General features: G+C 37.9%; 1 protein-coding gene across 1 annotated transcript in view; it reads right to left on the reverse strand.

Moving 5' to 3' along the window:
* Nucleotides 1–3,213: 3,213 nt before the first annotated feature.
* GTF2H1 (general transcription factor IIH, polypeptide 1, 62kDa) overlaps nt 3,214–17,844 on the reverse strand; it is a 28,901-nt gene continuing 14,270 nt past the window's right edge. Inside the window, exons 8-13 of the mRNA XM_006892027.1 lie at nt 15,145–15,233; nt 14,656–14,773; nt 9,194–9,284; nt 8,234–8,349; nt 7,228–7,320; nt 3,214–3,487 (exon numbers count right to left, since the gene is read on the reverse strand). Coding sequence (XP_006892089.1) covers nt 3,401–3,487; nt 7,228–7,320; nt 8,234–8,349; nt 9,194–9,284; nt 14,656–14,773; nt 15,145–15,233 — 594 coding nt within the window. The 3' untranslated portion in view covers nt 3,214–3,400. The remainder of the gene's footprint in view (nt 3,488–7,227; nt 7,321–8,233; nt 8,350–9,193; nt 9,285–14,655; nt 14,774–15,144; nt 15,234–17,844) is intronic.

Below are 17,844 nucleotides of genomic sequence, written 5' to 3' on the forward strand. Positions count from 1 at the left end.
GATCTCTTCCAGTCAGTTGGCCAAGTGGTTGTTCTCCAGGTTTCTTGGCACAACTTGGTGAGCACGTCCAGGGCAGCATCTGTTAGCTGAAATATGTCAATTGGTATAGCATCTATTCTAGATATAGATAATATTCTTGTTTTCCAGACTGAAGTTGATATCCCAAAACAACCTCCTCATCTTGCAGGGTGTCTTTGTGCTGCTGTAACATAAATACCACAAATGGGATTGTTGGGTGCCATCTACTTGGGTCTGACTCCCATCAAGTCTACACACAAAGGGATGAAACAATGCCTGCTCTGTACTCACAATCACTTCATTGAGCCTGTCTGGCTGAGGGTCTTCAACAATAACAAAAATGTATCTTCTCAGTTATGTGCTGTCCAGTGGAATCCATTCAGAACTGACCCTCCAGAGGGTTTTCAGAGGTACTAGGTAAACAGCACAGGAGGAGATCGTACATCTTTTTCCCTCAGAGCAGTGGATTAGAAAGGCGCAGCTCCTTAATGGGGTGCAGACTCTAAGGTGTTGGTTGGAGAGACGGCAGGCTTTTATTCCTAGGTTTCTTGGTGGTATGTGGTATGGCACCCTTCCCCATCTCTGCTTGCTTGTTGTCTTGTTAAGAGAGAGAATCCATTTCTCAATAGGATTAGAATAAAAAATAAACTTCATTCTACCTCCCAGGATACAGCTGAACTAGGTTTCCAAGAGTGTAAATCTTCATGAAAATAGACTGCGGTATTTTTTTCCTGTAGAGCACCTGATGGATTAGGAATCCTGACCTATTTACATCAGCAGGACTACCAGGGGATTTAAAACCACAGATACAGAGGTTAGGATTCACAATATGCTTTTACGGAAGCAAGTTCAAAACTGCCTACTGATTCTGCCTTTATTTTTTTAAATTATTTTTGTGTGTGTACCGTCAAATTGGATCTGATTGATACAGGAGATTGTCCTTCCTCCTCCTGCAGAGTGTCTGTGATTCTGCTTTTTAGAAAATACTTGCATTCAATTTTATTTTGTAGTCCTGGGTTAGTGGAACCTAGTTGGCAGAATAATCCCATAAAGTGATTTGTCACAACACAGGAGTCAAGAGGCAAGAATGACAGCAAAGGAAAATCCAGGGCAAGTAACCACCTGCCGGAGAATAAATGCTTCCCCATTTCAGTCACTTCAGTAAAATAGCAGCTCTGCCATATACTGGCTGTGAGAATTTGGGCAAGTTACTTATTCTGTAAATCCATTTGCTGCTTATACAGTAACTCTGTAGCATCTACCTGCCTCATTAGTATCAAGATCAAAGTGAGATTAGTAAAGTGCACTGAGAAGCCTGGTTTAATAGCTGTCCTCCATCACCAGCCATTATTATTCTCCACAAGGAAAATGGAGCCACAGGAGGAAATTAGGGCTTGCATTATCTCATATGCAAGCTAGACAGAACAGTAAGAGCCATCTCTGGTGAGATGACCTTTTATTCTTTCACTTCTTGAGTCTTGGTTACACAATCAGTTTGAGGACATCTTCACTTCCTCCAACCTAACACATTCTTCTAGGTCCCTTACCACACTAGGGGTTTTCAAGCCCTCAAAGGGCTTCTGCTAAATTAGAAGGCTAAATTAGTTTCTTCCTTACTCCGTAAACTCCTATTCAACTCTTCAATTCTTAGATAAAAAAGTTATCTTCTTTAGAAGACTGCTCTAATTGTCTTCTTTGGGTGTCATTATATTTATCACTTTTTAAAAATATTTATCACTTTTGAACAACATTCAATAGACTATTTTATGCTTACATTTATCCTTCTTGACCCCTATACTCTTCCATATTTTTCTTTCTGCTCCATTGTGGAACAGAAAGAATTTATTTGTTGTGGTACTCATGAAAGAATGCATTTGATAACATTTTGTAAAATACGGTATGTAAATGAAATATACAAAGCCTTAGTAATTATGTACAATTATATTGAATTGAAGCAGCAGGAAAAGAATGAGGCTGAAATATAACCCCAAACCACCAAATCACTGTAACTGAGCCAATTCCAACTTAGAGTGATCCTACAGGACAGAGAAGTGCCTTAAAGGGTTTTGGAGGTTGTAAATATATGGGAGCGACTGCAATGGCTAGTGGGTCCAAATGGCTGACCTTCTGATTAGTAGTTAGTGCTTAACCCAGTGCGTCACCAGAGCTCCTCTGAAAGACAACCAACTTATAGTAATGGCTTTAAAAAAGAACTAGTAACCCACCCAAGTAAACACCACACATGAGAAACCACAAGATGTGTTAGTCAGAAAGGATATCTAAAAAAGTTTTACTTTTCTTTGTGTAATTTTTTTAATACATTTTAAGTCTTAGATAAAACAGTTAAATTGATACCATTAGGAACAAAATATGGCACAGAATCCAGAAAATATAGCATATATTTCTTTGTTTTGCATTTAGGCTTTTTAGTCACTATGCATTGATTATCGATTCGCCAAAGACAGTTAGTTAACAGAGACTGGAGAAGATATGACAAACATCTTTTATTTCATCTAAAGAGGTGAAAATAAGTAAGCTTTCTTATATTTCTCACTCATAAGATTTTTTAAACTCTTAAAAATGCATTTTCCTCTTTTCAAAGCACATGCCATCTTAAAAAAGTCTTAGCAATGTACATTTGCACTCAAACAAAAACATGCAGCGCCATTGTCTTCTGACAAAATTCTGCATAAAAAAAACTCACGCAGTTTTCTGCAAATATGTTCCCTCTTTGTCATATAGGGACCCTAAACCACAAACATTCAGTGCAATATTTTTTCTCTTATTTCCGTAGGAAACACAGGACCAATGATGTCTTCTGACTACAACAGTCTCCCTCTGCTTTGAAGTATTTAACTTGCTGATGTAAATACTACTAGAATTCTGTAAAACTTGAGGATCCAGATGGAAGATGAAGGAGAAATACTTAACAAGCTACCCTGTGCCATTAACTGAGGAAAAACATTTACACAGGAAAACAAAAGATAAAAACCTCAGATTTTATCAATGCACCCTTTATAAAAAGTGTGGGTTTTTTGTTTTAAATTTCTGAAAGCAGCTTAATGTGAATCAAAAGCAGTTCCTGAGTAACTGCAGTAAACAGTGTCTTTTTAAATATATATATTTTATATATATTTGCAACTTAGATCATTTTGGTTCTGTCTTAAGTTACCTCCCCGCTATTAGTTTAATCACAGCCCCTTTCTTCCTCTCACTTCACAATGTGCAAGTACAATATGCATCAGCTCCAAAAGTCCACATGATGCAGATGGTTCTGGTAACTTCTGTATGATGATCTGCACTTCTGTAGGTCAGGTGTCCAGAGTCACTGCAGATCGTTTTTCTCTGAATCTCATAAAACTGTGAGATCCATGGGTGCGCTTCACGTTTTCTTCAGCATGCGCCGTGACTGCCACGTGTGGAACTTGTTGTACGCTGTCTGGAGCATCTCTTCTATGTGACTTACCAACTGTAAAACACAGCAGGACAAGTAAGCAACAACTGGTGAAGACTGGAGAAGTTAATGCTTCTCATTAAAATCTGGCGCTCTTTCAAGAGTATACTTTCCAAGCTCATTTGCATTTCCTCAAAGAAGCAATATGCAAACCTTCTGAGAAGCACTATCAGACATGTGCTATATAGAAATGGGTGTTGGGGTGCTTTAGAGGCTGAATATGAACCTGTCCTGTGTGGTATGTAATATTTGTCTATTTATATGGACATCATAACTATGCTCTTAGGTCAGCAGTCTCTAGCTAAATGAAGGGGCTTAAGGAGACTGATGATTTCTAGATTTAAACATTAGTTGGCCAGTGTCATGTCAGACAGTGGCATCAATATTATGGCATCAATATTATCTATTAGAATGCTTGGAAAAAATGAGTCAGTCGCAGGTCTGGGGATGAGACCCGGAAATGTTCTGAAGCTCAAGCAGTTGATTATGATGCAGAGTCAATTTTGTGAAGCACTTTTAGATATTCTTTCTCTAGGAAATTTTCCAGCTCTAGTATTTTAGAATTTCAATTTAACTTGGTAAACTACAGAAAATCTAGATTATTCCAATGTGTGGCACAATTAGGCCAGAATTATAAAGCATTTGTGGAGAAGAATATTGCTTTCTCTTAGAAGTCAACAGAACTATGTGAACTGACAAAACTTTTTAAAAAATTTTATTTTATACTGGTTTCTATCTGACAAGACTCTTGATAAAGAAAGTTTCTAATTATATTTGCTTCTTTGGGGGGACGATGACAGTGTTTACATGGTAGGTAGGTGGGAAATGAAAGGACATCAGGGTAAGTTTTAGGATGTCAATGACTCAGGTTCAATTTGAAATACAAAATTATAATTAAAATCTGATTTATCATTTCTGTTTTTTCATAATTTTGATGCTATGTTAACTAGCAGCTATGGGAGGTTAGTGGTAAGTGGTGCTGCCAATCCAAAGGTTTTGAATCCACCAGCTACTCTGAGGGAGAAAGATGGGCAGTATCCTCCGGTGTGATTTACAGTCTTTGAAAAGGCACTAGAGGGTTAGTTATGACAAGATTCTGATTCAACACCACAAAACAACAATAACTTCACTTTGGAAATTATCAAATTTGTCTGATGGGCAAGGGTGGCTGTAGAAAAACATTAAAAAGAGATGAACATCATATCCTCCTGGTAGTTCAACCAAACGAGAAGATACATAAACTGAAACCTATCTGCCACCTTTACCCATCAGGAGGGAGACATTACAAGTAACTTTTTCTGACTGCAGCTAACACTAGGGAGTAAATACTTAGTGAAATTCTTACTGATGAAGAATTTTCATCTTTTAATCATAAAAATGTCTTTTCTTGCAATCTTATTATTAAAGCCATGTCTGGGAGAACTTGCTTAGTTGCTCTAGTCTTGCTTCAAAAACAATGTCAAAACAAAACAAAAAACAATGTAAAAAATCATGGGCCCATCTACAACCAGGAGAAGACAAAATAGACGAATGGGACCTTCTGAGAATCAAATCCCTATGCATATCCAAAAACTTCTCCAACAGGGTAAAAAGGGAAGCCACAGACTGTGAAATAATATTTGGTAATGACACGTCAGATAAGGGACTTACGCCGGCGAGGCTGTGGAGAAACTGAAACCCTTATTCACTGTTTGTGGAAGTGTAAAATGATGCAACCACTATGGAAGGCAGTATGGCACTTTCCCCAAAAGCTGCAAATAGAAATAACATTTGACCCAGCAATTCCACTGCTGGGAATATACCCTAGAAAAACTGTAACTGCCACCCAAGCAGATGTATGCACACCCATGTTCACTGCGGCTTTGTTCACAACAGCAAAGAGTTGGAAACAACCTAAGTGCCCATAAACAAACAAATGGATAGAGAAGCAGTGGTATACTGACATAATAGAGTACTATGCTGCACTGAAAAATAAGGAAGTAATGAAATATTATTCTAAATGGATGACCCTGAGGACATTATGCTGAGTGAAATATCTCAGTCACAAAGGGACAGATACTGCATAATGCCACTGTTGTAAAATGGGACTAACATCGGGGTTGGGGGGGGAGACTGAGAAAGAGGGATCACATATGTACACTGCACTGAAACAGAGGAGAGAGAGAACTGTTTAAAAGCGATATATAATTCGTTATTATTATCTTGACAGGAGTCCAGAATGAAGGCTGCATAGAGGAGTGAACCTGGGTCCAGGGATTGTATAACAATGAAAGAATTTTTCTTTTACTTTTCCAAGAGCGAATTGGGGGGAGGAGTGGGCAGGGAGACAAATACAATAATGAATGAATGGAAACCCAAAATCTCTATAAATGTTCATGAAAATTAATTAAAAAAGAAGTTTGTTTTTTTTTTTTAAAAAAAAAAGGGGAAAAAAGGTCATGGGCCCACGGTTTGGATCCACCAGACGCTCCGCTGGAGAAGGGAGCGGCAATCTCCTCCTGCACCAGTTGGATCAGATTTGGTGGTACACACACACACACACACAAAACTAATAAAAAAAAATCACGGGCCCAAAGCAACAGGGATCACACAGTAGTTTAACCACTGACTTCCCTACAGAAACCAATCAGGGAAATGGAAGTCAGATGAAAATCAAGAGATTGTTCAATTTAATGTACTAGACCAGAAAAACTGCTTTTTACTTACGCTGCTAGGCTTGTGCTTACTACTTAGATTTTAAACATAAATAACATATAGTTTAGAAATATATACATATATATGCAAAGATATTAAAAAAAATCATGGGAAATGGTTATCACTTGCAGCCCATGGAGAATGAAATTCGCAATCAGAAGGAGGCACTCGAGAATATCTATGGGTACAAGCACTGTTCTATTTCTTAGTTTGACTGGCAAGTACACAGGCATCACTTTAAAAAGTCACTTAAGGGCTCAATCACTGAGCTGCCGCCGAGGACTCAGCTGCCTTCCCCTCAAGCCCCTTTGCTTCCTGTCACTCTGACCGCCCACCGTCTTCTCCTAACATGGTCTTCCACAGGCTGTTTCCACTGAGGAAAAGGAATCCTATTATATGTCCATTATCCAGGACCTCCACTCTTGCTGGGACTGAGGATTATATCCATATAAGAATTCAACAGAGAAACAGCAGGAAGACCCTTAACAACTGTCCAAGGGATTGCTGATGAGTATGATAAAAAGAAACTAGTACTTAAGAAGTAGTTTGCCTGCAATGGTACTGTAAATGAGCATCCAGAATATGGAGAAGTAATTCAGCCACAGAGTGACCAGCACAAGAACATATGCCAGTTCCTTGTAGAGATTGGACTGGCTGAGGATGCCCAGCTGAAGGTTCATGGGTTTTAAGTGTTTGTGGCTCACTGAAGCTTAAGAGAGGATTTACTTGCACTGAGTAAAAAAATGTCCCTTTTGTCCCTTGTCCAAGTTTAAAAATTCACAGCTTGTATAATGTAACCAATTGGGGTCCACTTTTAGCTTGGACTAGTGTAATTCTTTCATACAATAAACTGAAAAGAGCCATGTTAAAAAAAAAAGTTATTTTTTATACACACACACACACACATACACACACACAAACACAAACACACCCCTATTTCATACACTTGTTCAAATGAGTATTTTACAGTTAAAAAACAGATTTCCTATCCATCTACACAAAAAGCAAAGTTAATGTCAGAATTTTACTATGCACAGAAAAAAACCCAGGCTGTGCCTTACATTTGTGCTTAAATACTGTCTCCTAATTTTTTCTTGGAATGGGCAGAGCTTCGTAACCTGGAATCGTTCCAAATTACTTTTCATCTTCACTACCTAAAAAAAGATGGCAGAAATATAGGTTATAAAGAAACTATACAAAGAAACTATCAAGACACTAAGACAAAAGCACTACCTTCTATAAAGGAAGATTAATCTAAAGAAAACATTAATTGGATTTACCAACACTAGAAACAAATACCTAGGAGATGTAAAAGTTTTCTTAAAAGCTAAAAATTTCAGGGGCAATCTCCTCCTGTACCAGTCAGATCCGATTCAATGGTGTACACACACACACACACATACACACACAAAAGAAAGCAAGCTAAAAATTTCCATGACAAAGAAAGATACTGTTAGTTGCTAAAGAAAAAAAAATTAAAATGAAATAAAATGTGTTATTTTAGCCTATCACTTAAAATTCATTGCTAACACTATAGTTTATAATTAATATTCTCCTGTGTTATTTTCTGTGTATGCATAAAATGTTAAGCCCTTATAAGAGAAATGTATTATGATAAAAAAAACCATATTAAACTTTTTTTTCCCATTTTTGTTTTTGGGTTTTTTTAAAATGTCATTATTTTTTTATGTATGTACCACATACCATCTGACTGGTACAGGAAATTGCCCCTCCTTTTCTAGCAGAGCATCTAGTGGATTCGAACTGTGTACCTCTGGGATTGCAATACAGCTTCTTGCCACTAGGTCACAGGAATGTGAGAATTTAAAGGAGTTGCAGTGGCCCAATGGCTAAAGCTCTCAGCTGCTAACAGAAAGGTCAATCATTTGAATCCATCAACCACTCAACAGAAGCCAAGATCTGGCAATCCATTTCTGTAAAGCGTGCAGCACAGAAAACTAACAGGCAGTTCTACTCTCTGACCTAGGTATGCTCAGAACTGGGACTAAATGCACACAGCAACAGTTTACACTACCCAAACAGGTGGCAGCCTGGAAAGGTTCTGACCTTTTCTTCTAGGAATGGTGTATTAACAGGAAAGCAGGACCAGAAGTCCCGTAAAAGTTCTCCAACAGCCACATATAGATGTTTCAATTCTGACTGAATGTCATTTGGCACCATCTCTGCAAAGGAAGAGGTCCATGAATTAAATGCTAATTTCATATACACAGTTTCTTGCAAACTGACCAACCAAGAAACTAAACTAGAACATGTACATTTTACTAACAGCAAATCAAGATATGCTAGCCTGAGATAAGTTATTGGCTCTATGGTTGAGAGATCACCATATTTACAATTACTTGGCACTTTTAAGGAACTTTCTAATTATAAAAGGCAGGGGAATAAAAACAAAAACAAAAAAAACCAACAACAAAAAAAACCAAACCCGCTATTACTGATATACCAGACTAACAATATTCTACTGCTTGTGACATTAAAACTTATGTTCTTGGGGAGCTCTGGTGGCCTAGTGGCAAGAAGCTGCACTGCAATCCCAGAGGAGCACAGTTCGAGTCCACCAGATGCTCTGCCGGAGAAGGAGGCGCAATATCCTCCTGTACCAGTCAGATCTGATTTGACGGTACAAGCACATAAAATAAAAAACAAAAAAAACCTTATGTTCTTATCTCATATATTTCAGTTATCTATAAAGAATAAAAAGGGAGCTCTGGTAGCACTGGCCATAGAGGTGCATGGCTACCCCAAAGACTGTGTTTTTTTGATGGTGTTAATTTTCCACTTGATCCAAGGGAGATAGGCAATGTGATTTATAGCCTTGGAAACTTCAAGGAGTGTTAAGTGTGAGTCAGCTCTGACTTGATGGAGTTTGAGATTCAAGATATGTATAAAAAACCCTATAAACAAAAAAACCCTTAAGACACATTCCAAAGAAAAACCAAAACCACGTCAGCAATCCTAACTGGCTCTTTAGAGCAGAGACAGTAGTTGAAGTGGCTCAGCACGTACGGTTTATGGCTTGCTGTGTCCCTCCCTGCATAAGTGCTCCTCCAGGCGACAGGGCTGTGATGGTACTACTGGCTGCACTACTTGAGAGAACCTGAAAGAAATTAAGACACAGAAATGGACTTTTCTCCTTTCCAGCATTATTTAGCATTTTTGTTTAAAAGTAAAATGTCTGTACAAATACATCACTTATAATGACTAGAATGAATCACTATGAGGCCAGAAACACAGAATCAGTAAAGAAAAAAAACCCAAAAAACAAAGCAGCAACTCTTTAGCCATCATTTACATGATGCCACTAAGTAGCTACTGCTCAGAGCTATCCTACAGGGTGGAGAACTGCTCCTTAGGGTTCCTAAGGAACCTATTATCTGTGTAGAAATAAACGGTCACATCTTCATCTTTCTTTTGCATTGACTAGGAGGGCTGGACCACCGATGATTCAGTTTGAGGCCAGGCACTTAACCAGGTGCCAGGTCGTTGGCAAATCCACACACATCAAAACATCTTTTGTCTAAGAAGTTCTTTAACAACAAGTGAATTTACTTTGGAACTCTTACCATTAAAAGTAAAATTAACTGTATAACTATACATACATATACCCTTGATAGGAACTGAAAAATCAAAATAGCAGAAATGTATTTACTTTTTCAAGCAAAAAGGCTCCCACTGGCCAAAGCTAGAGCAATGAGGCAGTGAGAATATTAAATCAACAATATGAACAACAATAACAAAAAAATTCCAGCAGTCACATACTGGGAAGTGTGAAGCGTTTTGTGGATACTCAGTTTTCTGGGTGATAGAAACTATTATCTTGACTAAGCTTGTGGTTATGTAGTTTTCAAAACTTAAAGAAGAGATAGGGCAATTTGTGTTTGTTTTTTTTTTTTAATTACTTTTCTGTGCGTGTACCGTCATATCAGATCTGACTGGTACAGGAGGAGATTGTCCCTCCTTCCCCGGCAGGAGGGCAATTTTTACAGTACATAATTACAACCAATTATAAGCTATAAACTCACATAAGAATCCATACTTATTTAAAAAAAAAGAAAAAAAGAATCCGTACTTATGTGAATAAACGATTGGAGAAGGGAAAGCCCCTTCTTTCAGCTGAATGTCTATTGACAAATGTAGAGAGGAAGAAAAAATAGAGAATCAGCATAATAAATGAGATGAGAATTACTCATGGGCGATAAATAATTAGTGCATGTAAGTTCGTGCCAAGAAATCTGGAGAACCACCACTTGGCCAACTGACTGGAAGAGATCGATATTTGTTCCCATCCCAAAGAACGGTGAACCAACAGAATGAAAACTATAGGACAATCTCACTGATTTCACATGCAAGCAAGATTCTACTGGAGATTATCCAAAAATGACTGGAACAGAACATCAGCAGAGAACTTCCAGAAGTCCAGGCTGGATTTAGAAGGGGTCATGGTACTAGGGATATTGCAGCTGATATTAGATGTATCTTAGCTGAAAGCAGGAAGTACCAGAGGAATGTCTGTGTTTCATTGACCAGCGCAGGTGTTTGACTGTGTGGATCATAACAAACTATGGCTGACTCTGAAAAGAATGGGAATCCCAGAACACTTGATTGTTCTAATGTGAAACCTATACTTGGACCAGGAGGCAGTCGTCAGAGTAGAGCAAGGGAACACTGCATGGTTCAAAATTGGGAAGGGCGTACGCCAGGGATGCATCCTATCTCCATAATTTCTCAACCTATATGTAGAACAGATTATCCGGGAGGCTGGGCTCTATGAGGAGAAATGTGTGGTCAAGATTGGTGGACGATTTATCAACAATCTGCGTTATGCAGATGACACAACCCTGCTTGTTGAAAATGAAGAGGACCTGAAGCACCTGTTGCAGAGGGTCAAGGACTGCAGCCTCCAATATGGATTGAGGCTCAATGTCAAGAAGACAAAGATTCTCACCACTGGACCAATTGGCAGCATCAGGATGGATGGTGAAGAGATTGAGATTTACACAGCTCAGCTTTAGTTTGCTTGGCTCCATAGTCAACAGTATTGGCACCAGCAGCCAGGAAATTAAAAGGCGCATTGCCATGGGAAAGTCTGCTGTTAGGGACCTCTCCAAAGTACTGAAGAGCAATGGTGTCTCTCTGGAGACTAAGGTGCGTCTGATACAAGCCATGGTCTTCGCAATCACTTGTTATGCATCAGAGAGTTGGACAATGACCAAGGAGGATAGAAGGAGAATTGATGCCTCTGAGCTGTGGTGCTGGAGAAGAGTATTGAGGGTACCATGGACTGCTAGGAAAACAAACAGATTCATCTTGCAAAGGGTTAAACTGGGTGGATCCTTGGAGGCAAGGATTCTGAGGCTCCATCTAACATACTTTGGACATGCTGTGAAGAAGAGACCGGTCCCTGGAGAAGGACATCATGCTTGGTAGGGTGGAGGGACAGTGCAGGAGGGGAAGGCCCTCTATGAGGTGGATTGATTCAGTGACTGGGATAATTGGGATGGGAGTGTCAGAGACCGCGTGACTGGCACAAGGCAGAGCAGAGTTTAGGGCTGTTGTACATAGGGTTGCTATCTCGACGGCACATAACAACAAGTTTGATGGGAAGTAGGAAATTGATATAATCTGAAAGTTACTAGTTACAAGCTATGATATTTACTAATTACAAAGAGAAAAATAGTAGTACTGAAACAAATTACATGCCATTTTAACCAAGTGATTCAAGTTAGATCACCAGTGAAGGGACAAAGAATATGCAATCCTGTACACTGCATAACACACTGAAGAAGGCACATCATTTCTTTCTCAATCACGTTAGAAAAAACCCAATTAAGGACATTAAAAAAGAAAATTGGTTTCCAAATGTCAAAGTTATGAAGGATAAAAACTGGAAAATTATACCATTTTAAAAGGAACTAACACGGTATGAAAGCAAAGTGTGGTGTGGGATCCTGGCTCAGCTGCTGAACAAAGAAAATTTTTCTTCTGCAATAAAGGTGACATTTGGGAAAGACTTGTCTGCAAGTACTAATACCTTAACAATGCTAATTTAGGAATTGTATTTTTATGAGGATTATTTGTTCTGGCATATGAAATATTTGGGAGTGAAAGGATTATCATGCTTGTATTTACTCTCAAAGTGGGTCAGAAAAAAAATTTTAAAAACATCTCAGATTTTAATAAATCAGAATTAAGAAATTCAGTCCTGGCTAAGCAGGGTTGGGCCTGGTTAGTACTTGGATGGGAAGAAATTATGTCCTGCTTTTTCTGACTCTGCTGTTGCCACAGCACCTGTGAAGAAGTGGTGGCAAAAGGAGGTGAAAAAAGAGAAGCAGGTTGTGAAGTTCACCCTTGACTGTACCCATCAGGTAAAAAATGGAATCATGGATGCTGCTAATTTTAATTTTGAGCTGTTTATTCAAGAAAGAATCATAATTGAAAAGTTAATTTCAGTGGAGGGGTTGTAACCATTGAAAGACATAAGAGCAAGATAACTGTAACCTCCAAGATGCCTTTTTCCAAAAGGTATATGAAGTATCTATCATACCAAAGAATATCTGAATAATCATCTACATGACTGGTTGCACACAGCTGTTAACAGCAAAAAAGTTATGAATTACATTATTTCCAGATTAAACAGGATGAAGATTAAGACTCATCCATCTCAAATATTGTGTTAGCCCTTGAATAAAACATAGAGGGGAAGAAATTAAGTCCTTAATGTGATAGACATGTCAATTTGGTTACAGATTTAAGTGTTTACGGGGATAAAAACCAAAAAAAAAAAAAAAAGAAAAACAACTAGTAACCAACGCCTCCCTGGACATGTTGAGGTTTGTAATAAAGAGGGTGAGCAATGAAGAATTAACTTAGGAGTAGTTCCTCCAGGGCAGAATTAAAGATAAGGGCAAAACGGAAGAATGAACAAAAGCACAGGATGTATGAAGGGGAGGTGATTATGTGTTAAGCTAATGTGTTAGGCTAGAATGGAGGAGGAGTATTGCTTGTGCGTGGAAGGGAAAGAGAAGAACTAAGACCAGAGAAGTGGGCAAGGTTCGGAGTGTAAAGAGTCTTACTTTTGACACTAACAGAAAGAATATAAACTACGACAATGACATTCTTCATGGATGGTATTTTTTATATCCTCCCACAGGTCATTTGGTCTACACTCATTGGTGCTCAAGGTCTCAAACCTGTTCCTGAGATGGTTTTGAAATTCGAGTGGGATAGACTTAAGGTCAAATCTTGGTTCCTGTGGATGTGATTTAATTTTCTTCAACTTCAGCTTGAACTTGCACGAGTGGTCTGTCCCACAGTCAGCACCTGGCCTGGTTTTCACCGCTGTCTTTCCACAAATGTAATCAATTTGATTCCTGTGCATACCATCCATGTGTATAGCCTACGTTTGTTTCTTATAAAAGGTATTTGCAATGAATAAATCATTAATGTGCAGAATTCTATCATTCTGTCTCCAGCCTCATTTCTGTCACCAAGCCCGTGTTTTCCAGCTACTGATCCTTCTTCTCTGTTCCCAACTTTTGCATTCCAGTTGCCCATTATTATCAATGCATCTTGTTTGCATCTTTGATTGATCTCTGACTGCAAAAGTTGGTAGATATCTCCCAATTCCTCTTCGGCTCTAGCTGTCGGTGCATATATTTAAATGATAGTGGTATTCACTGGACTTCCTTGTATGTGTATGGATATTATCCTATCACTCACCAAATTGTATTTCATGATGGATCTATTGTGGTTCTAGAAATGACTTTTTTAATTATGAAAACAACCCCTTTTTTTTTTTCACCTTTTCACCCCCACTTTAGTAGATCATATGATTATCAGATTCACAATGTCCCGGGCTAAGACATCTCATTTAGCCAATACCTTTTACATCAATATTTATGCGTTACATTTCTTTCTTAACAATGTCCAATTTTCCTGGACAGATGCTTTTCTGAGGGTATCTTTTCTGGGCATATTGTGAGGTTGCCAGAATTCAGCAACTAATGCTGTGGCAAGCTCCACACATAGAACCATGTGAGACTTAAGCTATGCATATTAGCAGCCAGCCTATGCAATTGCTGTATATCTTTTCAGGTACAAACAATGGGCAAACGGTGGCTTAAGAAGGGTCAAATGGGTGTATGAACATACATACAGAGCGAATTCAGAATTCCTCATGGGGAACCTCTATTAATTTCTGCCCAGCCTACTCCTAAACCACACTGAGCTCTAAGTTTGGAAACAGTGTGGATGGCCTTGACTTTGACAGGCTTAGGTCTGCAAGCCCCAAGACTAAGACTTCATGAAGATTCCTGCAACTGACATGTTTTAAAAACAAAATTTAAAAATCAAGTTTATAAAGCTAATATCAATTTAATAGAAACAGATGTTTAGACATGATTCCAACTGTATATAGTTCAATCTAGTTTTGTGGGAACTCTGATCTTCAAACATTACATGCCACGTACCTGAGTTAGTTTGGGTGTGTAAGCTTCCATTTCTTGTCTAATACTTTGAAAAGAGTTGATAATGTCCTGACTTGTTGCATACTGTAGTGACTGGATTGGAGTTGGACCATGATAATACCTGAAGGTCAGCACAGAAGATAGAAATGACTAATCAGAGTAAAGGTGCTCAACATTTGCCTTTCAGACATTTTAATGTTTACTACAAAACTCCCCCCAGGCAACAGAACAATTACTGTGGTTAAAATGAGTCAAATAAAATTATCCAATCCAGAAAAGAGCTGTTAAGGAGGCAATAACACAAAGATCTAAATGTTATCTTTTTTGGCTTTGATCATTTTAGATGATTGTCTAAGACACACTGTACATTTTTCTACAAGTAATTTTACGGTAACAGACCAATTAAAACACAAACGCTACACTTACAGAGTACAAACATTCTGCATGGAATTGTTAGATTAATTATTTTGCTTCAAGTTAACCCAAACTTACCTATCTGACTTCTTGAGGTTTAGTGCAATTGTTTTAATGGAATTATTTTTCCCCAAGTCTTCATATTCAATGGATTCTTGTAACTTTGCCTAAAGTAGTACCATAATACTTTTTGTTAGTAACTGTAACATACCAGTAATAAACATGAATGAAAAAAAAATATAGAAAGCTAGAACATCTTACATGAGCCTAACTTTCTAGAAATAATAGCCATATAGATATGCAATCTAATACATACTTTCATTACCACTTAGGAAGAATACTTGTTTTAAATTTCAATGAACTTTCAATTATTGTCAGTCTGGTAGGTGAAAATTTGTATGCCATTGTTTTACTTCATCTCACATACTTAAGGGGTCAGTCCATGAAAAAAAGGACATTATTACTGGGAAAGGTGGAAGTTCAGAGAAAGAGAGGAAGACCTCTAACAAGATGGACTAACATAATGACTGTAACTATGGATTTGACTATATCAGAGATGGTGAAGAAGGAACAGGCTAGGGAAACGTTCAGATCTGTTGTTCATAGGATTTGCTATGAGTCACAGTTGACTAGATGGCATGTAGGAACAAAGAGTGAATCTTCCTCATTCCTGGATGAGGAAAAAAAAGGGTAAAAGTGCTAAACAGAAGAATTCATAGGCAGATCAAAAAGACAAAGTATGTTAAAAGACTACGTAAAGAGCTAGAGTTGAAGAATAAAAAATAATGGAAGTACTTACTTGGTGTTACTCATGCTAAAAGAACTGAAAAACAAATTCAAGCCTCGAGTTGAGAAATGTTATGGACAAAATCTTGAATGATCCAGGAAGCACTGAAAAAATATGGAAGGAGAGAGCTCTGGTGGCCTCGTGGCAAGCAGCTATGCTGCAATCCCGAAGGTGTATGGCTCGAATCCACCAGATGCTCCACTGGAGGAGGGGCAATCTCCTCCTGTGCCAGTTGGATCAGATTCGACAGCATACAACAATAACAAGAAAAAATGGAAGGAATATACAGTCACTGTACAAAAAGGACTGGTTGTTTCCCTCTTGGGTCCTCAGGTGGAGGAATGGTGGTGGAATGGCAAAAAGAGAGGAAGATCCTCAATGAGATGGACTGACACAGTGACCTGCAGTAATGGGCTCAAGTATTTCAGACACGGTAAGGAAGGCACAAGATAGGACAGGGTTCAGATTTCTTGTTCATAGGGTCACTATGAGTTGTACTCAACTTGACGATATTTCTAATAACAACAATTTTTCCATGATGAGATACTCATTTCTTATTTTCTGCTATTTTAAAAATTGAGTATACCTTTTGATTTAATGGTGGTGGTAGGTTACGATGTTCTAAGGAATGTATTTATTATGTTTTATAAATATTTTATCTTCCAGATTAAAGTTTATAAAGTTTTTTATTATAATTTACTTATTTTTTTTACTTAAATTTTTGATCCACCTGTAATTATATAGATTAAGATAAGGAATTTGAGTGTCTTTAATTAAAGAATTAACTAGTTGTTCTTATTATTTTTGATAATAACCAGGCCATGCTTATTAACAATTTTTATGTGCTTGAATTTACTTCCAGACTCATTAGTACACCTGACTGCCTTTATTTAAAGACACTGGACGGCTCTCTTAATGTACAGGAAGAAATCTAATTTTCTTAGCACATTAAAATAACAACACATCAGTTTCATTTTATAAAAAAATCAGACACACACACACACACACACACACACACACACACACACACACACACAATGTATTCCCTCCTTCCCTTGATACACTTGGTCCGTGACTGCAATACTCATGTCAGAATTGCCTTTCCCCTATGTTATTCTCACTTCTAGTCTACTGTTTTCTTACTTAAACTGTTATCTTTACTCTCAAAATAATTTAAACCCTAAACGTTGGCCAAAACTGAATTATGTTACTTGACTTCCACACTTAATTAAAAGCTCCACGGATGTAGGGACTCTGTCACTATGACTTTAGAATGTAAATTTTATAAACTCCTCTGTAGAACACATAGTAGTCAAATGTTGAAGGAATATTTAGGGATAACATTTACTCTTAAGTACTGTGCAAATCTGCAGACAGAAATAATTAAGTAACTTTTACTATCAAGAATCAAAGGTACTTAGTCCAACATATTGAAAAGTCTTACTTCTTAAATTTCTCTTAAAAGATTCCTTGTTTACATCTGTTTGTAATTTAAATTTCAGTTTTATTTTTCATGCAAAACTTTCTTTTACTGCCTCTCCCATTTTTCTTCCTTGCAGGAGCTGGTAGATTTGAAACTCCTACCTGGGTTATCCGTGCAACTCTTTATAAACCAGGCCCTTTACCAGAAAATAATCTCTTAGCATTTTACTTGAAAGATCTTTTTAAATGCCTATTTTTCTTAATGTGTACAATTAAATCACACAGCATGTTTTGTGAACTTTTTGGTTCACTGTATCATCAATTTTTGTAAAGTCATTGAAGGCTGCATTAAACTCCAAAGAACATACTTTGGATATTAGGTTGTTTGCTATTTCTAATATCACAAAAAGGTTTATATAGGGAGCTCTGGTGGCCTAGTGGCAAGAAGCTGCACTGTAATCCCAGAGGCAGGCAGTTCAAATCCACCAGATACTCTGCTGGAGAAAGAGGGGCAATCTCCTCCTGTACCAGTCAGATCTGATTTGATGGTACACACACACACACACACA

The sequence above is a fragment of the Elephantulus edwardii genome, unplaced genomic scaffold, assembly GCF_000299155.1.
Source record: "Elephantulus edwardii isolate Elephantulus edwardi_28Jun2011 unplaced genomic scaffold, EleEdw1.0 scaffold00109, whole genome shotgun sequence".
NCBI classification, from domain to species: Eukaryota; Metazoa; Chordata; class Mammalia; order Macroscelidea; family Macroscelididae; genus Elephantulus; species Elephantulus edwardii.